Source organism: Oxyura jamaicensis, chromosome 7, assembly GCF_011077185.1.
Source record: "Oxyura jamaicensis isolate SHBP4307 breed ruddy duck chromosome 7, BPBGC_Ojam_1.0, whole genome shotgun sequence".
NCBI lineage: Eukaryota > Metazoa > Chordata > Aves > Anseriformes > Anatidae > Oxyura > Oxyura jamaicensis.
Window position 1 is genome coordinate 12,414,634 of NC_048899.1, and position 21,243 is coordinate 12,435,876.

The window sequence follows — 21,243 nt, forward strand, 5'->3', positions numbered from 1 at the left end:
TTATGGTATCCAACTGTACTTGAAGGTCTGTTGCATAGCATTCATGATTGTGGGCTATGGGCTTGGGTTTGCTTTCATTGTCGTCTTTTCATTTCTTGTTTCAGTATTAAACTATATGCTGCTTACAGCTGTTTCACAGAATATTCATTTAAAATTTTTATAGTATTTAAATACACTCAGCATCATCATTGACAAATGCACTTCACTTGCGTTATGTCCTCGTGTTTTAGATGGACAGAATCTGGTGCTAGAGAAAATGTTTACTTCTCTAGATAGTATTTGGGACTTTCTAAAAGTATTGAAATGGTGATGCAGTGCATCAATCTGTTGTGCACACAGGTTTAGAGTAGTTCAACTTTAACATCTTTCATCTGAGTATTCTGAGAAAGTAAAGTCCTAATTTGACAACCTTGCATATTAATTCATATCCAGTACATCTCTCTCACATTTTAGATGCTAGAGTATGACTGTAAAAAATGGGATTCATTGAAAAAAAAAAAAAGAAAAAGAAAGAAAGACAAATACATAAACAGTAACAACAAAACCACCATCCCTATGATGGTGCTCATGATGACATGTACCTTTAGCAAGTGGAGCTCCTGTTTTTTTAGGTACACCATCGGACAGTTTCTCCTCTGGGACAGCCCTCTCAGGCACTTCAAAGATATTAGTTCAATTCATTTTACAATTCAAATACATTTAAACATAAGTACACAGACTGAAACATAGATGTGAAATCTTGTGAAATAACAATCTGTCACGAACACGCTCTGTGTGATTTGTAGCAGCAAGCACAATTTATAATCTAAGGTTCAAAATGACAGAAGAGGTTAAAATCATATTTAAGAAGATTAGGTGTGTTTATCATGTATTCATGATAATATGTACCTCTGGCTGATGGAGGTTCTGATTTTTCAGGAACAGCTACAGGAATTTTCTCTTCTGGGACAGCCTTCTCAAGCATTACAGGTTCTTTAAAGATATTAGTATATTTTAGTTATTCATATTAAGCTTTAATATGAGCAGTGAAACATACTACACTTGAGAGAAGAAATAGACATCCTATTCATAAGATGTACCTTTAGCTTGTGGAGCTGCTTGTTTTTTATGTATGGCAGTAATCTCTGGCTTTTCAGCCGTCTTGGCCAGTGGTGGTTCCTCAGGTGACAAAACAGGCTCTGGCTTCCCAGGTGCCACTTCAGGCTTCGGTTTTTGAAGTGCTGTAAAATTCTCTGGTTTTTGGGGTGCCAAAATTTGTTCTGATTCCTTAGGCACCATAACAGGTTCTGGCTTGTCTTGCACCTCAACAGGCTTTGATTTTTGTGACACTGCGATAGGCTTTGATTTTTGGAAATCTCCAACAAACTCTGTTTCTTCAGGTGCCACAACAAGCTCTGCTTTTTGAGGTGCCACACGAAGTTTTGCTTTGGGAGGCACCAAAATATGCTCTGTTTTTGAGGGTGCTGAAGCTGCCTCTGAGTCATCAGGTAGGACAGTGATCTCAGGTTCCTCAGGGGCCATGAATGGCTCCAATTTGGGGGGTTCCACAATAGGCTTTTGTTTTGAGTGCATCACACCATGCTTTATTTTTTGGGGTGCCATATCAGGCATGGGTTTCTCAGGTACCACAGCAAGGTCTCGTTTCTCAGGGAAATCAACATGCTCTGTTTTTTTGGCTGCCACAACAAGCCTTTGTTTTGGGGACATCGCACCATGCTTTAGTTTTTGGGGTGCCACATTGAACTTAGGTTCCTCAGGTACCACAGTAAGGTCTGTTTTCTCAGGCACCACAATATGTAGTGTTTTTTGGGCTGCCTCAACAGGCTCTGTTTCGTCAGGTGCTGCAACAGTTTCTGCTTTACGGTGTGCCAAGTCAGTCTCAGGTTCCTCAGATGCCACAACACCCTCTGTTTCTTGGGGTGCCACAATAGGCTTTGTAACCTCAGGTGACACAGCATGCACTGTTTTTTGGGCCAATATCACAGGTTCTGGTTCTTGAGGTGCCACAAAGTGTTTTACTTTGGGGGGTCCCGCAATGTCCTTTGGTTTTCGTGAAACTGCAACAGGTACTTTCTTTTCTAGAACACTTGTCTTGATCACTTCATGTACATAAAAGATATTAGTTCTAAATTAACAGTTGCTCAGACACATATACCTACTTTAAGTAAATCATAAAACATAAAAAGACAATTGGAATGGAAACATTAAAAATGTATGAGGTATAACATATATGTTAGCCTTTTTAAGGATGGAGATAACACATTTTGGCTTTTCTTCCTTCAAATACACACACATACACACCTCATGCCCCCACATACGTAAGCATACACATGCACTGACATTATATCTTAAGCTCTACACAGAATTCACAGTATTTACAAACAAAGTGGACAGGACAAAAGATATTAATAATTTTGCAGCTAATAAGCTGAAGACCCAAGAATTATCAGTGATGGCATCCAGCTTTTCTTGGTGGAGCTTTTGATATTTCAAGTATATTGCTCCTAGCTACTATAATGGATACTTTCTCCTCTTCTACTACTGTAACTTGGAACATATTAGTTATGGTTGGTTTCATGAACCGAAGCATGTAGTAAATAGAATGGTAAGAATAATCCAAAATAGTAAGAAGAATTAAAGTGAAAAATGCAGGTAATTCAGACATCCCAAATTTGTCACTATTCTTCAAAAAGACCAATGTATGCCTATTTCACACAGATATGCAGATACAGAGAACAAATACAGTCCAGTCTCTCAGAAGACAGAAGACCTGGAAAATCACAGTGTTTAAGAAAAGAGGAAAATATTGCTCTTATTATTTTATTAATGTTAAGATTTACCTTTCTCTAGTAGAGGTTTCGGTTCTTCAGGTACAGCCTCTGGTTCTGGCACAACCACAGGTTCTGGTTCTTTAGCCAAAATCTCAGGTTCTGGTGTTTTAGGAACAGGTAATTTCTTCTCTGGAACAAGCTTCTTCGACACTTCAGGTTCTTTAAAAATATTTATTTGTTTTACTTTCAGGAATTTGAAGAGTTTGAATTAAAAAGGGCACAATAGGTCCAAGGAGAAAATTATCAGACAATGTCAGAAAAAAATACCCCTCAAAAATAGTCTATTTATTTTTAATATTGCTCAATGTGCACCAATAATAGCCATTGTTGCTAAATAAGTTATTCACAAGGGATGACAACACAAACGGTAACACCTACAAATATTAGAATATAGCAAAGAGGATAACAGAATTAAAAAGATGATATTCAGGTAAACCAATTAAAATGCTGTGTGATTTTATCAATACTGAAAATGTACCTTTAGGTGGTGGAGGTTCTGGTTTTTTAGGAACTTCAGTGTGTACTTTTTCTTCTGGAACCACTTTCTTGGGCACTTCAGGCACTTCAAGGAAAGTAATTTCTGTTATTTTTATGAAATTCAAACAGAGTGTCTTTATTATTTGGGACATAAAAAGTAAAACTCGGGGACATCAACAACATCAGTGATTTTGGATGTAAATATCAACTTTTTTTGTATTCCTACAGAATATATTCTCTGAGGTAATGGTCTTTTACGGGCTACAAATAGGCTAGCTTCTCTGTTTATCTCTCTCGCACATATAAAAATTACAATTTAAACAACAACAACAAATATAGAACATTTATAATACAAGAAAATAACCATTTATTAAAATAAGACACTAATTTGTTAAAATAATACACAAAAGGTTTTTCTGTCATTCATTGTTTACATCATTTACCTTTAGCTGGTGGAGGTTCGGGTTTCTTTGGTACTTTGACTGAAATCTCTTCTGTGACCACTTTCTTTGGCACCTCAGGCACTTAAAAATATTAATAACATTTACTATAAGAATTTCGTGAGCAGCATTAAAGAACAACAGCAGAATAGTGTTAGTGAGTACACCAATTACAAGTATTATCTTTTTCCACATTGAAAAACAAAACATTTGTTCACTTGAAAAACCTCAGGCAACAGAAGAAAATCTCCACAAGGGACTTGGGTATTGTCTTCTATAGTGTCAAAACAAGAGTAATATTTTCAATTTTGTTTTTCATTATTTTATTTTACAAATACCTTTAGGTGGTGGAACTTCTGCTTTTTTAGGCTCCATAACTGGTATTTTCTTGTCTGGGACTTTCTTGGGCTCTTCATGCACTTTAAAATTAATACTTATGTTAATACAAATAATATAAATAAATTTAAATAGCACTAAATTAGAAAAAGAAACAAACAAAAGGACACCAAGTAGGATCAATTAGAGATAATATCCTTTACCAAATATACTTTTTGCTCTCAATCAAGATTGATAGACATTTGAGTGTATCAAGGGGAAAAAGAGTCTGATCCAAAAATGAATTATGTAAATCAAGTTTAGGAGACAGAAAAGATGGGGAAATAGTATCAAAAGATTTTATCAATGAAGGAAAACAAATTGTTGTTATGGATTTATTAATGACAAGTACCTTTAGCTGGTGGTACTTCTGGCTTTTTAGGCACAGAAACTTTGATTTTCTCTTCTAGAACTACTTCCTTGGGTGCTTCAGGCTCTTTGAGGAAAAAATATTTTCAATCAGTATATAGGATTTTAGTTATGTTCAAAACTTTGGAGTAGAAACTGAAAATTAATGTAACCATTGATTTCATATGTTTATTGACTTTACATTCCTTTATGCCCCTGTAAAGTCTGAGGTAAAACCTCAGAGCCTTTTAAAGCCTTAGTCAAATGCAGATGACAAGGTGGCTTAACCTAAACGCATCCGTCTACATTAAATTATTTTTCCATTTAAGTAAATGACCTCCCTGGATCTGCATTCAACTAAAGGCTGCTGTTGTCCATTCTGCCTTCCTTATCACATTCTTCTATGCTTGACGATGTCATCTTTTTATCAATTTTTTGTCTCTTCATGGAGGGTTTTCCCCTGTGTTAGACTGCATCACTGTGTATTTTGAGATTCTTAAACACTCTTTTGCAGCTAATTTTTTACTGTAAGATTTCTGCTGTGGTCCTTGAGGATTAGTCTCATCTCTGCCCAGTCACATGAGTATTTCTAACTCACCGATATGCTAACTACAGCTATCGCTCAAGAGAGTTTCTAAAGCAGTAACATATACAAGCTGTGGCCACAGAAAATAAATATAATAGTACAACACATACAAGCAATCAAAAACTAATGCACCAAATCAAGGTAGAGGTTTTTTGTTTGTTTGTTTTTTCTCTTCCAAGTTTTAGTTATATGTAATGAAACAAACATACCTTTGGGTGGCGTTGGTTCCAGTTTTTTAGGCACAGTAATAGGTACCTTCTCTTCTGGAATTTTCTTGGGCACTTCTGGCACTTTAAAGAAAACAACATTTATTTTTGTTATATTTAAGGTTTTTAAATATATGTGATATTAAGAAGAAAGAGTGTCACAAGAAGAATATTGTCAAGGTACATAAGATCAGATATGAAAAGAAATATGTAATGCAAAAAGATTTGTATAGTAATACACAGTACTAGGAATTTTTATAAATGAGAAATAAAGGGTTTTATTTTAGTATTAACCCTTCTGCCCAAGAGAAAGAGAAATCTCAGTGTCACCTTTATTGACATATAACCTTTACGTGGTACTTCTGTCTTTTTAAATACAGCAAAAGGTACTTTCTCTTGTGAGACAGATTCCTTAGGTAGCTTGGAAATTTTAAAGATACGTACTTTTGAGAAATAGAAAAATAAAACATGGAATACAGAAAAGTAAGACAAAACAAGTAGATGTTAAAGGACAGTGACAACAGTTACATGTTCAAAAACGTCTTAGCAAAAACAATTTGAAGTTTGAAGAACAGGTTTCTCTTCAGGGATACCTTTTGTGGGCACTTCAGGCACTTTAAAGATATTTATTGATTTTAATTTTTATTATTTAAAGTAAACATACAAATCAATAAGACTACTAGAGAAACAGAAGAATACGCATGTGTAACTTGAGTATCACAAAACTGACGTGGATTATGAACTATTAAATGAGTAACTACATAAGAAACACAAAATATATTATCATCAAAAGAAGACAAGACCTCAGGTTTATTGGGCTACTAAAGTACCTTTAGATAGTGGAGATTCTGGCCATTTAGACATTGGTGTAGGTTCTGTTGTTTTAGGCACAGCAATAGGCACTTTTTCTTCTGAAGCATCTTTCTTAACTACTGTAGGCACTTTAAAGATATTAGTTCATTTTAAGAATTTATATAGGACAGAAAGACAAGTCATACAGAAAAAGAAGTTTGACATGTAAGTAAGGTACAAAAAGAATGAAACAAATATTAGTTATACTGAACAATACCTAAACTATGAACATTATTAATTTTTTTTTTGGAGGTCATTACTTTGCAAGTTTCAGGAAAGATGATCAAGAATATCATATACCTCTAGGTGGTGGAGACTCCTCTTTTCTATGAACAGTAGAAATTTCTTCTTCTATGTGCATTTCCTCATAAACTTCACGTACTTGAAAGATATTAGTTTAAATATTTAAATTAACTCAGAGTAATATCTTCAGACAACAAGACGATGTGAAAAACAAATAACAGAGAAAATCAAATATTCAAGCTCAGCCTAAGACACACAGGTCTATTTTGTATCAACCCTCAAATTAAGTCTTGTTATAAACTAGGAAAGAAAGAATCTTGTACACTACCATGATCTGACCTCTGCAGGTTGCGAGAAGAAAGATTTTTGTTATGTCCTAAACTGAGCTACCTCTTGAGTGCTGAGAGATGGACTTCTCTAACTACTCTCTATCAAATTTTCAATTTGTCTGTTTTATAACTATTGCTTTCCTTGGACTGATCTCATGTAGCAGGGTCCCTTGATTTTTGCCCTTAAATCTAAACAATTTTTTTCCCCTCAAGAAAAACTCCAGGTGATATATATATATATAAAATTAATTTTATACTGTGGCTGCTATCTACACATTAGGTTATGATGTGTAGAATTTTCTCAAAATCATTAAAGATATATACATGAAAACAGATCTTTTATCCTTCAAACTCCACTCAGAATGTCTTGTACCTTTAAGGTGCGTTGCTTCTTTTGGTAGAGCAGGAGGTATTTTTTCTTTGCAGACATCTTTCTTTGGTACTTTGGGAACTTAAAAATATTGGTTTATTTTACAAATATGCACTAGGAAATAATTAATACAGTTTTGTAAAACAATAAAAAGTACTACTAGAAAAATATTAAAATATAGGGTATTAAGCTGTGAATACAACTTGGCAACTTCATGCATTCCTCTGGTTTTGGAACTCCTAACTCTTACAGGTCTGAATTTTCTCTGAAAGGATAATAATTGTTGTTGTTGTTATCAGACAACCTTTACGAATTTTGTCAATTCAAATGTTTTTATTTATTTGAAATTTCAAAATTACCTAAAAAAGGCAAAGCAAAACTCCAGTGAAGTTAATAAAATATTTTGTCAAAGTTTTTCAACACTGGAATTGTATTTTATTACAAAACTATGTTTCTATAAAATTATTTTGTGGGTTTTTTGATTTTTTTTTTTTTTTTTTATTTCTAAATTGAAGTCTTAACCTAATCTTTATCAGAACCTCTGACATGACTGGAAAAAATTCTTCAGGAACAAGCTCTGTCATGACTTTTATTATTATTATTATTATTATTAATAGCAACAGAGAATGTAGTTTGGGAAATGGAATATGACAAGAAGTCAAAAAAATACAAAGTTAATCCCTCGGCCTGTAATGAATTACCTGTCTACTAATTTTTATTTATTTATTTATTGAGGGAGGGGGAGTAATTGTATGAATTTGTCTGCTTAAATTTTAAATTCTTGATGCAAAATATATCAATATGTTTGAGCAGTCTCTGACACAAGCCAAAAATAAGAATTTACACAGAATGATCGTTGAATTTGTTTTCCTGAATGATGAATGATTGTCATAGTAGTTGCTCATTCATTAGTTTAACATATGAATAAAGCTGCTGAAATATTTGGATTTCTTTGTGTTTTCAAAATGATTATATGTTTTTCATCTCTGATCTCGCTGTATACATGCTCTCTTCCTCAGATAAATAAATTACTTTTACAATAGGAAATCAAAGGGAAGAAAACAGTGTGTATATAGCACTTTATAATGCTGTTCAGAAAAAGCAAGCATGAGGGATTTCTTAGTACCTCAATTTTGAGAGAATAGAAAAAAATCATTTGGAGATCATATACCTTTAGTTGGAGGAGCTTCTTCTTTAGGGACAGCAGCAGGTATTTTCTTAAGTGGGACAGTTTTCTTTATCACTGCAGATTCTTCAAAGATATTAAATTTTTAAGAACATTATCATATAACAAAATGTAAGTAACAAAACAAAGAAGCAATGACAAACACATAGTACCTAAGGAAACATTAGAATGAACATATGAAATAGCTGACTGGAGCACAGATGGAATGATGACAATGAAAAACTGATTTGTAGGGTACACGTCACTTTATATATTGTTTGAATAGTTGCTGTACCTTTAGCAGCTGGAGCTTCTGGTTTACTAGGAATAACAACAGGGAGTTTTTCTTCTGTTGGAAGATCTTCATAAACTTCAGGCTCTTTAAAGATATTAGTTTATTTTACAGATTTTAATATTATTTAAAAGACAAAATTAAAAGACAGCTTATAATGCACAGACATGTATATGGACAAAGACCAGTTTGAACATAAATGATTTAAATATCTCATTTCAGCCTGATCATTTACCTACTATTGCTAGAAGTGATGATTCTCAATTAGTAAAATACAGATTTTCAAAAATATTTAATTTTATTTTCTAGTTACTTAGTTCTCCATGTTACACAGGACATTGTATTTGAATTGAGTTTCCCATTTCCCCATCTGCAGTTAATTATCAATATCCCAGCTCAAAAATTAATTAAGACATACTCAGGATGGTTTTTAAGCCAACATCTACTTTAGTCCATGTTTTTGTTCTAATATGGCTGGAGTGTTTTCCTGGATCAGAAATTTAGTTTCTCTCTTATGCTTTTTTCACCCAACAACAGGAGAGAAAAGAACATATAAAAAATGTTAAACTATAAATGTTGGGGTTAGAGAATCTCAAAGACATGCATAGAAATTACTTTTAAATAACTAAAAAAAAAAATAAATACATAAATTGAAAATGTCTCGTTTTAAAAAACGACCTAGAACATGAATCTCTGCAGTTTACTTCTTGGTAGATATTTCACTGATGTACCTTCATAAAAAGTAGGTTCATCTTCTCCAACAATAAAGGTGGATACTCTGTCTTCAAGGACAGCTCTCTTATGAATCTCAGGAACTTGAAAAGATATTATCCCTTTTTTAGTAACCTCAAAACATTTTTCAACTTTTAAAATCCCAAAGAGAAATAAACCCAGAAAACTTAGGTTTTTTTGATGGCCCAAATACTGTGCATTTTGATGAAAGATATGCAGTCTAGAACAATGAATTATGTAGAAAATTCATTGTTTCTGCTCTCAAAGAGCATAAACCATTTGCTTTTCTCACTGTATCTTCATGCTGATATTGCCTTCTGATATTTATAACAGCTTTATTGGTTTAAACTTACTTGCTCTTGCCATATTACTTCTCAGAATATCATGACCATTATACTTGCTTCCAACTCCCAGTTTAAACTGAATTTACAACTACATCACAAAAATAAAAGCACTGAAGCTTTTATGTACAGATGATGTAAGTAGCCATAAGTTCTCATCACATTTTATTTCATAAATCAGTGTATTTACTGTCTAGCACATGTATGGCACATATATGAAATGTTTGCCTAAGAGCATTCAATTTATCACTCAGAACAGAATCTGCAGTTAGAGACTGGATTATATCCTTGTCATGGCCTAAAGAATTTTAGGATTCTTTTAGAAGATGTTAGTTGGGGTAAACAATGCAAATATTTCCTTTCCGTAAAATCTCATAACAAAGGTTCTACCTTTCTTCGGTGGAACTTCTATTTCAGCTGCATGTGTAGGTTTCTTTTCTTCAGGAACAGGTCTTTTGAGAACAGCCAGCCCTTTAAGACATTGTTTGCTTTTAGGGCTTTTAAATTTTCTTGGAAGAAGTTAGAAAGAACAAATCTAACAAATCTAAGACAGATTAATGAAGAAACAAAGGATTAAATGCTTCATGAAAGGATATCTATGTTAATTTTGAAGATTAGACTGAAGAATAACGTATTAAAAACATATTATTGAAAAACAGCCATAGTCTTTGATGATGGAATCTGCTTCCTTTTCACAATGACCAAAAATACTCTTTCTTTCTGAACTTCTTTCATATGTATGTTAAAGACAGAACACACATTTTTCAATGCAACTCACATATTTTCAAAAAATGACTTGACATAAACAGGCAAAAAAGAGTCAATCACAAACAGCTGAAAAAGCATCACGAAGACATAAAACAAACGTTTCTCAACAAATAATGAGGACAAAGAATTAAATCAGAATTCATGGTTTGTGAGGACAATGCAGAGGAAGTATATACCTTTAGCTGGTGGAATCATTTCCTTTTTAGGAACAGCAGGTAGTACTTTTTCCTTTGGAACAGACTTCTTCACCACTGCTGGCACTTTAAAAAAATTGTTGTGTTTTTAAGAATTTTTACAGTATTAATATTATATAAGAACAAAAAGTAAACAAAAAGCAAACAATGCAAACAATCACAGAAGTTAGAAAAACATAAATATACCGTACTCATTTGCTATTGGGTGGTGGCCTTAAAGGCCACACATCTCAGCTATTTTGCTTGGATTCACGCTGATTGTTTGGCAAACATTTGAGCAGGATACGCCTTAATAATCAGGTTTTATGGACTGTCAGCTGTATACCAGCTGGGAATATGGTAAAGTTATCATTTTCTATCAATTAACTCTGAGTCATCATGCAAAAGTTAACCCCCTTCCCACTGATTTCATTCTGATAATTTGAATGAGAAACAGCTAAAAAAATGAGTGCAAGATGAGTTTCTGTCAAATTAAGTGCTCTGAAAAGAAAATTACAGAACTCTGGACTAGTACTGGAACTCTACTAACATACACTAACAATTTCTATTCATGACCCTTAGCTTCTATAAAGACTGATACAGTGAACACATATTAACATTATACCCACTCCAGCATGTAATTAGAGTGAAGAAAGTCCTTGGTTTGGGGGATTTGACGGGAAACTAGATTTTAACTGATATAGACTTTGAGCTCAATGGACTTTTATTAATTTTTACATATGCTTGTTTTCAATCATTAGATAAAAAATGTAATTTACATTCTGATGGTATTAAATAGTGGAGGTCCTCCTCACAATTCCTTTGCCCTCAGTATGCATGTAATTTGTCTAAGTTTTGATTCATTTAAGAAGTATGTACTTATCTTTTTAGTATGTTACTTCCAGTCTTTGACTGTATTGGGAAAGAAAGTAGTCGAATCTATTTTGATTCGAATATTTTGATAGTCGAATCTATTTTGAACTCGACTACTAGATTGGGGATTCTGAGAAGACAGAGGGCTGTGTTTTCAAATTTATCTTACAGCTCATGTACCTTTAGCTGGAGGAGCTTCTTTTTTAGGAACAGGAACAGGAACTTTTTCTTCTGGCAGAGGTCTTTTAGGCACCTCAGGCACTTTAAGAAATATTTAATTACGGATTTTATGTTATTTATGAGGAATTACAACAGACACAAAGACGGCAAGCAGAGCAATCACTCATTGTAGAAGAATCACCTAATTTATGCAGACAGGAGAACAGACATTTGACTCAGATCTTGAGCAACAAAAGCTAAGAAATATCAATGTACATGTTTCTGGTACATTTTGGATGCAATGTCTGTTTGGCATGAGCTGTATACCATCTGGGAATATGGTAAAGTTATCATTTTCTATCAATTAACTCCTAGTTAATTGATCCCGTAATCGTAAACGTGATAAGAAGGAAGGCCCTACTTGAGTTTTAACATCTCTGTAACTCATTGGAGCTAAACTGGGAAAAAGAAACACATTGACACATGAAAGTGTTGAATTCAGACTGAATCTGAACTGCACCAGAAAATTATAATTTACTTTGCTTGTATCATATCTACACTAGCTCTGTCAGTCAGATGGTTAATCTTTCTATTCCACTTTGAAGGGAAGAGTTCCTTAGGAAGGAGTAGGAGACAAACAACCTTTGAATGGATGTATCATCACCAGCAGCAGACATACATAGGTGTATAAATGGGGAAATATATAAAGATGGAGGCTTAAGCAGCAGCTGGAAGCTCAACAAGCAATGATAAGAATAAAGAAATCATGACATGATGTACCTATAGCTGGTGGGATTTCATAAGTCTCCTCGTAAACCTCCTCATGTTTCTCATAGATCTCTTCCTTCTCCTTAAACTCATACTTCTCATAGATATCTTCCTTCTCCTCAGCCTCCTCTTCATACTCCTGTTCCTGAATCTCCTTATATCCCTCAGGTTCTTCAGGTTCTTCATATGCTTCAATTTCTTCATATTCCTCAACCTTCTCAAACTCTTCAATACTTTCATATGTCTCATACTTCTCATACTCCTCATATGTATATTCATACTTCTCCACTACAGGAGCAGGAGCAGGGACTTTCTGGATGAGTTTCTTGGATATTTCAGGCACTTTAAAGACAGTATTATTGTTACTAACTTTACAATTATTTAATATTCTTTACAGTTGTTCAAGACCATCCACCCAGAACAGAAAATTTGATTGATAACCACAAGCATAAGTTACTTTAAAATAGAAGAACATGTTCCTAAAACAGTATATGTATTCTAAAAGATTTTAGGAGGGAAGAGGAAAATAAAAAAAAATGTGATTAAGAAAAATATCTGTACCTTTACTCAGTGGTGGTTCTTTGGGTTTTGGGACAACAGCAGGTACTTTCTCTTCTGCAACAGCTCTTTTACGCACCTCAGGGACTTTAAAGATATGGTTTTCTTTTAGCAATTAAAATGAAAACTTAAAGCAGTATAAGTAAAAACAAAAACAAACACAATAAGCAATGTTATGGTTTTACAATGCAAACATTGATACTGAAGAGTTTTGACATAAATTAGAGCAGAAATCTCATATAACAAATAAAAGAGTTAGAACAAAGAAGACCAAAAGTATTTTAGCATGTATATTAATAACATTATGGAGCATATGTACCTTTCGCAGCAGGAACTTCAGCTTTTTTAGAGGGAGCAACAGTTACCTTCTCTTCAGGAACAACTTTCTTAGGCACCTTGGGTACTTTAAAGATATGACTGACTTCAGTGTACTTGTTGCACAGTTTTTAAATAACCACAAACCCAGAAGCTTACCAACAACAGAAGAAAAACTTACAGTGTAGTGCCAAACATAAGGCAAGACAGACATACTAAGTCTTGTGCTAAGGTCAACTTGTATGAAGAATATTATTTATTATTGGCACAGTATTTACAAACTGAAATACCTTTGGCTGGTGGAGCTGGCACCTTTTTAGGAACAGGTACTTTCTCTTCAGAAAGGGGTTTCTTAGGCATCTCAGGCACTTTAAAGATATTATTTTCTTTTTAGAATGTCCTCTACCAGTAATATTAGAAAGACAACAGAAGACATATACATACATACATAATGAAATAACTGACTTGCAGAACATATTTAAAGTATTTTAAAAAGAATTTGAAATAAAAAGACATTTTATATCCATGCAAGACTTTATGAGCAAGTCAGATCATTTCAGAAATTATTTTTTTGCCAGGAATCTGACAGGTATTCTGAGACAAATACAGAAAGACAGCAGGGACACAAAAATAACATAAATAAAAACCAACATAAAATAAAATAAATATAGCTAGTGAATGAGACTAAAAGCACAGATTGTTTTCTTAGTTATTAATTTATGTACCTTTTGATGGAGGAAGCTCCAATTTCTCAGGAGTGGGTACAGGTATTTTTTCTTTTGGGACTGGTTTCTTAGTAATCTCCAGCTCTTTAAAGATATTATTTTGCAAACACATTTTAAAATTACTTTCAGAGCACCAAAAACATTAAAAAACATGAAACAAGATCACAAACTTCCTAAGATCATCAAGGTTTACACAGAAAAATAAATAAAGAAGCATTTTAATCAACTCAAAAGATCACATGAGTAACTTGCAAGAGATGTTGTACCTTTTGCTGGTACAGTTTCCTCTGGAAAAGCTTCCTCTTCTTCTTCATGCACAACTTTCTGTGGCACCTCATGCACTTTAAAGATATTAAAAACTTTACTTGTGCAACATCCCAGAGAAAACATCACAACACAAAACAAAGGACACCAACTTTAAAATAACAACACTAATACACGTGAGGCAAACTAAATTTGTTATTTTTCATTCTTTCCCTAAGAACAGCAAAATGCAATTGGTTTATAAGAATTACATGAAGGTCAGCTCTTTTGCCCAATTCTTTATCACACATCATCATTGCCAACCGTATTACCAACACATGCTACAAATGAGAGGTTGTTGAAGATTTTTAGTCTAATTTTTAACATAAAAACTTGTCAGTGTTTGCTGACAGGGTCCAGGTTATTTATAGAGTCCATTGTGCTTTCATTTTATTTTTGCATAAATTTAGCTAATAGGCTTGAAATTTTAACATACATTCTCAAGGTGCTTGTCAGAAAAATCTCTCTGAATTGAAGAATTTCCAGATAAAGTCCCATAGGACACTATTCCAGGAATGTTGTTTAAACATTGTTCCTTGGGAACATGAGTTCTGATTAAAATCAAGAACAAAATGAAAAATCAAGCTCTATCTGCTATCTAGTACTGCTTGCAGGGAAGCAAAAGTGTGCTAGAACCAAGGATCTGAGTTTGAATGACTATAAATTGATCTTTAAAAGGAGATTTCTTTGAAATATGAAAATATAAGGAAGAGGGATTATCTACATACACTGCAAAGTGATATACCTTTAGCTGGAGGAATTTTCTTTACTTTAGGAACAGCAACAGGCACTTTTTCTTCTGGGACAGCTGTCTTGGGCACCTCTGGCACTTTAAAAATATTGTTTTGATAAGAAATTATCAATTATTTTTAGAACATCAAAAATACTAAAAACATGGAAAATGATCACAAAGATCACATAAGACGAAGAAAACTCACTTCAAAAAGATAATTAAGATTTACATCCAGCTTAAAACAAGTAACAGAGATGAAGGTCTTTTAATAAACTGGACAGTGCTCTTTGGTAATTTTCAGGAAGAAATGCTATACCTTTTGCTGGTATTTCTGGAATAGCTTCCTCTTCTTCCTCTTCCTCAGGAACAAAAACAGGTACCTCTTCAGGGGAAGGTCTTGATATTTCTGTCATTTCAAAGATAGCATTTAATTGTAAGAAGATTAAACACAACATCAGACACAGACAGATGATTTACACAGAAGATGAAGAGTTTAAATTAGCAAGTACATTTGTCACAAACTGCTATGATACGTCAGTGAAATTCTAATAACAAACATACAGAAACAACAAGAAACATTGTCCATGGGTTCACTTATGAGAAGAGATACCTTTAGCTGTTGGAGTTTCAGGCTTTTTATGTACATGGACAGGTACTTTCTTTTCTGGAACTCTCTTGGGCACTTCAGGCACTTTAAAGATATTTTTGTTTAAGAAATTCATTTTCAGTGTAATATAAAACAGTAACTGTGCAACTAACAAAAGGTAACTACACAAATATGATAAATTTAATTGTGTATGAAAAATATAATTGATTTAAAAGTATATAATTTTCCACAGATTTACACACAGTTGTGAACTTACAAACATCTGAACTACCACATTACAAGTTGATGTAGTAAGGTTGGGGGGGAAGTCTGGCTGTTTGGAATGTTTATCTCTGGAAGATAAATATTGTTTATCTTCAGGAGCAGCTGTTTGTGAAACAGCAAGTACATTTAAATAATTCAGATATGTAAATAACAATTATATTTTGTTCCTCTCCAAAAAAGACAGACAATAGTAAGACAAAAACATAGACATTTTCAAAGCACAGAATAAGTGTATCACTCATGACAAAAAGAAATGCTCATAACAGAGTCATGATACAGTGAAGAGGAATGGGTTTGTTACTTACTATCTTCTAAAGCCAAAGAAATAAAATTAGAATTACTTGGTTGAATCAGAAATTGGTGTACCTTTGGCTGGTGGAGGCTCTTCCACTATTTTAGTTACTGGGACAAGTACCTTCTCTTCTGGCACAGGTTTCTTTGTTACTTCAGGCACTTTAAAAGTATAGTTGCAGTTTAAGAATTTCATTTTTGGACCACAGTGTAAAGAATTGATAAAAATGGAATGAATCAATATGAATGGCATGAATCAATATAATGGAATGACAAAATGAACTAACAAGAATAGACTCTTCATATTACGTTAAAGAGGAAAGGTGAACAAAGAACATTTTGTTTTTTCAAACATTTTGGCAAGAGCTGATATACCTTTAGCTGGTGGGACATCCTTCTTTTTCTTTACAAGAACAGGAACCTGCTCTTCACGCATAGGTTTCTTTGACACTTCAGGAACTTTAAAGATATTATTGTAAAATGAGTTTAGAATAAGCAGCTAAAACACCTTTACATAAAAGCCAGTGACACAAAACAATTTAACACAAACACATAGAACCACCATTCTTAAGATCAATAATCCTTTTGCTTTCATACTGTTTAACACAAGTGAGAAGATAGATAAAGTCTAGAAGACCATTCTGATCACAGCTAATACAAGTTGCTATACCTTTAGCTGGGGGAGCTTCCTTTTTCTTTGGCATTTGGACTTTCTTTTCAGGTACAGGTTTCTTTGGCACGTCAGCCACTTCAAAAACATTAGTTTGATTAAAACATAATCCACAAACTATTCAAAACAGAAATAAAACAAAAAAGACAGCAGCACATATATTTCATATGCAGAGCCCCCTCCAAAAAGAACAGAAAAAGTAATGCATCTAAGATATAGTGTGAATTACACATTCAGAGAATGTCTGCTAACACCAAGAGATTATATACCTTTTGCTGGAGGAGCTTCTTTTTTCTTCAGAATTGGTATTTTTTCCTCTGGAACAGCCATCTTGGGTACATCAGGCACTTGAAAGATACCATTAATGTCTTAGGTATTTTCTTGGAAAACAATAGGAACAAGCGCAGGCAAGCACCCCTAGCACAAATCCCAAGTATATAACCAAAACATACAGCTATGATTTAAAATGGTTTGAGCACTAAGACAAATTACAACAACAAACGGGTTATATTCACTGCTTTTAAGCCCATTCTTCCTGCTCAGCCACTAATGGCTTCAAAAATGTTTTAATTTCAAGGGTTTATTTGTTGCTTAGAGTAAGACAGAGAGTGACTTTTCAGAACCAGCTATTAAAAAAGATCAAGAAGCATCATGGCATGGAAACTTGCAAAAATACAAATTTATTTTTTTCCTCCAATTTTTGGAGCAAATTAAAATGCTAACAGTGGATGAAAACAAATATTGCAATAAAACCCTGCTTTAATTACTTTATTAAATACTTCAAATTTCACTACTTTTCTCCTTATTTTCCCCCAGAGCTATGATCGTAACACTTCTCAGGTATGCTAATTTTATCATGTTGATTAAGCTGGTTTTGTTTATATATTGAATATATATTGCCAATTACATTTTATTTTTCAGATTTTTCCAAGTGCTATCTACATATAAAAAGCAAGCAGATCAAGTTTGTCAATTGATTTAACTCTAACACACAACTATGACAAGCACTCAGCAGTTTATACCACAATTTGGCGGGTACTGACATTGTATATGAGTGGTGTACTTCAATAAAAATAATATAAAATAAAGTAAATAAATAAAAAAAAAATCCTGAATGCTGAAATAAGTAGAATTTTTCCCTTTAACTACAGTGAGGCAAAAATTTCAACTAAACTTTATATTAACCATTTTTGAACTCCAAAATGGCAAAATATCAATACAAGTTTTATGATGATAGGAGAGTAATCATTTGATCTGAGCATACTGGAGAAAGATTGATGTACATATGAATTCAACTTAACTGCTAGGATAAAGTCAAGAAAACTTTAGCTAATCTTAATATTTCCTGTTCAGGATAAACTTCGATTTTGCTGTGTGCAGCATGTCCTTTTCTTTACTAGGAAAATGTGCTAACCAATGTATCAAAATTCTAGTGCAAATGATGTTAAAAATAGTTTTGAAATTCATTAGTTAGTCAAAAGAAATCCTGAACTTCCTTTTGGAGAAGAAGCACTATGTGATTTTAAACAGGACTGGAAAATATACGCTTTTATGTATTCTTAGATGATTATGTAATTTTGGAAAAATAGATATAGTTAGCCTATGTCTTTATGTAGCAAAACTGTATTAGCAAGACCTAGACCAAAGCTAGTTATCCTCTCTAAGTAGTGAAAATTTACACCATCACTATATACATTATTCCTAAGGAAAACATCTAAATGTAAGAGATTTTAACTATGGTGAATTAACAGAACTTCTTTATTTTTGTGTTCCATGAAAATGCATTGTTCCCTTTCAAAAATAAATATATTAACAACTATAGATTTTCTCAAACATTTCTGAGAGGAAGTAAAATAGACTAGTGTTCCAAAATCACTTATTTTCAAATACCCCACATATTTTCTAGATACAAATAATTTGGTTCGTGGCACACAGTTCTTATACGCAATTAAACATTTCAAACAAAGACTGATAGCAAAATTTGATCTCAGACAAGGACAAGATAAATTTAAATATTTTTTCTTAGTGGCCTTGCAGAATTTATGTCAAGAGGAATGAACATTTATGACATAGAACATTTAAATTTGTAGAAGTAGTAGTGAAGAGTAGGTATACAGGAGCCCAGCTTATTTTCTACAGTATATTCTATTCATAAAATGCCTTGGAAAAAGTAAGATGTAAAGCAAACTAGAACATATGAAACTTGGATACATTAACTATTTTTTCCTCACACAGTCCTAAAATTAAAGTATACCTCTAACTGGTGGGGGAGCCTCCTGTTCATACTGGGGAGCTTCCACCTCCTCCTCTTCATATTGAGGAACTTCCTCTTCGTAATAAGCAACTTCTTCTTCATAATGGGTGACTTCTTCCTCTTCATACTGAGAAACTTCTTCATACTGAGGAACTTCTTCCTCATAGGGACTAACTTCTTCATAATGGTGGACTTCCTCCTTGTAATGGATTACTTCCTTCTCATGTCTGGTTACTTCTTCATATTGTGGAACTTCTTCCTCTTCATCCTGAGGAACTTCAATGTACACTTTTTCTTTTCGGACAACTGTCTTGCGTACTTCAGGCACTTAAAAAGATATCAATGAAAAGAATCTTAAAATTTAGCATGTAGATCTTACTGACACTAAGGATCACAAGCATTGTCAAGTAAGAATTATACCAAAGGACGAACATTCCTTAGAAAACAAATCAGTATTATTCTCTGTACATGGAACATATAAGACACAAAAAACATTTATATTGTATTTCAGTACTCTATCCAGTATACCTTTGGCTGGTGCTCTTGGCATTTTTTTAGGAGGAGAAATTGGTACTCTTTCTTCAATGATAGCCCTCTCTGGTACATCAGGCACTTAAAAAATACAGCACATTTATATTTAATAACTTGAAAAAGTGGTGTTTAAGAGCAAAAATATTATTGTCAAAACACATTAAAAATATCTTACAAATACATGGCTGATACATAGAAGACAACCACATATATTGACACTGGACTTGTAGTTATGGAAGCAATTAGACTGCTATTCACTAAAACAACAACAAACATTTTAAGGTTCCAATATAAGTATCTGAGATGATTCCTGCTTCATCCTCTGCTGCCAGCAGTGGATTTAAGCTTCCTAATGGGCAGAACTCAAAATCCAAATTCAACCAGCTACAAAATCACTAAATTCCATTTGTATCCTCTGTGGCTGCCATTATCCACAACAGTGACATCTTATACTACCTCAGCAATAGAGCAAAGTCTCAATCAATCACTGCTAACAAAAGAATTGCAAAGGAAACTCCAAATGAAGAAAAAAGAGCACATAGAAAAAAAGCTGTGTGAGTGGTTGAAAGTGGATAAGAGTTCTGGCCTAATTAAAGGCAAAAGAATTCATTGTTCAATGGGGAAGATATTGTTTGTCTTCTATCAATTGTTTTATACGATGACTTTTTATTAAGGCATGGCAAACAACCATTGCCTATAATGGCAGAAAAAGTTCCAAAAGATTAAGATACAAACATGTTCAGTATGTAAGATTTATTCAGGAAAGAATACAAACTATATTCAAGCAGCATATTCTCTTTTTTTTAGAGCAGGAGTGCATAGGTTTTGTCTTCTGAGGCAGGTCTCATGGGAATTTGTGACCAATATCAAGGGAAACTGAATAAAAAAAATATTCTATCATTTTAACATCTGGGAGACAGCTTGGCTTGTTAAGATAATAACTTGGGCCTTTTCTTAACAGATCTGAGATATTTTGATATTTAGAGATGGAATCCATTTTGTCAGTGATAGATCTGAGAATTTATACAGGCTTTTTTCATGGTAGGCTACTATGAGGGTAGAGGTGAAGTGAATGGCTACCACGACTCTTGATGTTTGCTGTGGGTGTTAGTTTTAGGGCAATGTGAACACTGACCACCTCCTTAAAGATTTTCTTGCAGAATCCTTCCTGAGGATTCCTTCCTTCCTTGTACAGGTCAGGTACTCGTGCATTTGAAATCTTAAACTAAAACTGATTGGACCTGGTAACTTCAGTTGATTTGATTACAAAACCTGCATTGTGCATTAGTATCCTTGTCAGGAAACTCAAGTATTTTTTGGATTGTTTTGTCCCAGCTACACCACCTCTCTGGCATCCCATGGGAGAACTGTTGAATTTGATGTCCTTTTGCTTTGACCCTTCTATTACAAGGGCAAATAGAATATTATTCCTGCCTTATAGACAGTCAAAGGTCCTTATAATAATCATGATCTGCCTTTACCCTCATCATTCTCCAATAGAGAGACTAAATACATTATTTAACTTCACATTTGTGAGGTTATGAATCTTTAAGTTCATACTGATATGTTCAGAGTAATTGATAACATTTATCAACAGCAACAGGACTGAAAGCAGTAAATATGAGGCATCATGTGACTCATTTTCCACAAATCAATAAACTGCT

The 21,243-nt window shown here is 33.5% G+C and overlaps 2 protein-coding genes across 2 annotated transcripts in view; both read right to left on the bottom strand.

The window, feature by feature from the left end:
• LOC118169716 (titin-like) overlaps window positions 1-21,243 on the bottom strand; it is a 241,538-nt gene that overhangs the window by 112,796 nt on the left and 107,499 nt on the right. The window contains exons 133-162 of the mRNA XM_035331227.1: window positions 19,577-19,660; window positions 19,049-19,375; window positions 17,064-17,141; window positions 16,795-16,872; window positions 16,500-16,583; window positions 16,200-16,286; window positions 15,573-15,653; window positions 15,279-15,368; window positions 14,975-15,058; window positions 14,193-14,267; window positions 13,927-14,010; window positions 13,492-13,569; window positions 13,206-13,289; window positions 12,890-12,973; window positions 12,341-12,670; window positions 11,582-11,662; window positions 10,532-10,615; window positions 9,978-10,058; window positions 9,246-9,329; window positions 8,518-8,601; window positions 8,229-8,309; window positions 7,061-7,138; window positions 6,416-6,496; window positions 6,094-6,204; window positions 5,267-5,347; window positions 4,476-4,559; window positions 4,087-4,167; window positions 3,752-3,832; window positions 3,310-3,393; window positions 2,841-2,990 (exon numbers count right to left, since the gene is read on the bottom strand). Coding sequence (XP_035187118.1) covers window positions 2,841-2,990; window positions 3,310-3,393; window positions 3,752-3,832; window positions 4,087-4,167; window positions 4,476-4,559; window positions 5,267-5,347; window positions 6,094-6,204; window positions 6,416-6,496; window positions 7,061-7,138; window positions 8,229-8,309; window positions 8,518-8,601; window positions 9,246-9,329; window positions 9,978-10,058; window positions 10,532-10,615; window positions 11,582-11,662; window positions 12,341-12,670; window positions 12,890-12,973; window positions 13,206-13,289; window positions 13,492-13,569; window positions 13,927-14,010; window positions 14,193-14,267; window positions 14,975-15,058; window positions 15,279-15,368; window positions 15,573-15,653; window positions 16,200-16,286; window positions 16,500-16,583; window positions 16,795-16,872; window positions 17,064-17,141; window positions 19,049-19,375; window positions 19,577-19,660 — 3,054 coding nt within the window. The remainder of the gene's footprint in view (window positions 1-2,840; window positions 2,991-3,309; window positions 3,394-3,751; window positions 3,833-4,086; window positions 4,168-4,475; window positions 4,560-5,266; window positions 5,348-6,093; window positions 6,205-6,415; window positions 6,497-7,060; window positions 7,139-8,228; window positions 8,310-8,517; window positions 8,602-9,245; window positions 9,330-9,977; window positions 10,059-10,531; window positions 10,616-11,581; window positions 11,663-12,340; window positions 12,671-12,889; window positions 12,974-13,205; window positions 13,290-13,491; window positions 13,570-13,926; window positions 14,011-14,192; window positions 14,268-14,974; window positions 15,059-15,278; window positions 15,369-15,572; window positions 15,654-16,199; window positions 16,287-16,499; window positions 16,584-16,794; window positions 16,873-17,063; window positions 17,142-19,048; window positions 19,376-19,576; window positions 19,661-21,243) is intronic.
• LOC118169717 (titin-like) lies at window positions 31-2,832 on the bottom strand. Its single transcript, XM_035331228.1, has 3 exons — window positions 1,080-2,832; window positions 889-972; window positions 31-656 (listed from the first exon to the last, which is right to left on the bottom strand). The coding sequence occupies exons 1-3, from the start codon at window positions 1,705-1,707 to the stop codon at window positions 484-486; spliced, it is 885 nt and encodes a 294-aa protein (XP_035187119.1). The 5' UTR covers window positions 1,708-2,832; the 3' UTR covers window positions 31-483.

Coding starts and splice junctions, on each gene's coding strand:
- LOC118169717 (XM_035331228.1), bottom strand. CDS start 1,707: ATGTCCCCAAAACAAAGGCTTGTTGTGGCAGCCAAAAAAACAGAGCAT. Junction 973..1,079: donor AGCAGCTCCACAAGCTAAAG/GTACATCTTATG, acceptor ATATCTTTAAAG/AACCTGTAATGCTTGAGAAG. Junction 657..888: donor AGAACCTCCATCAGCCAGAG/GTACATATTATC, acceptor ATATCTTTGAAG/TGCCTGAGAGGGCTGTCCCA.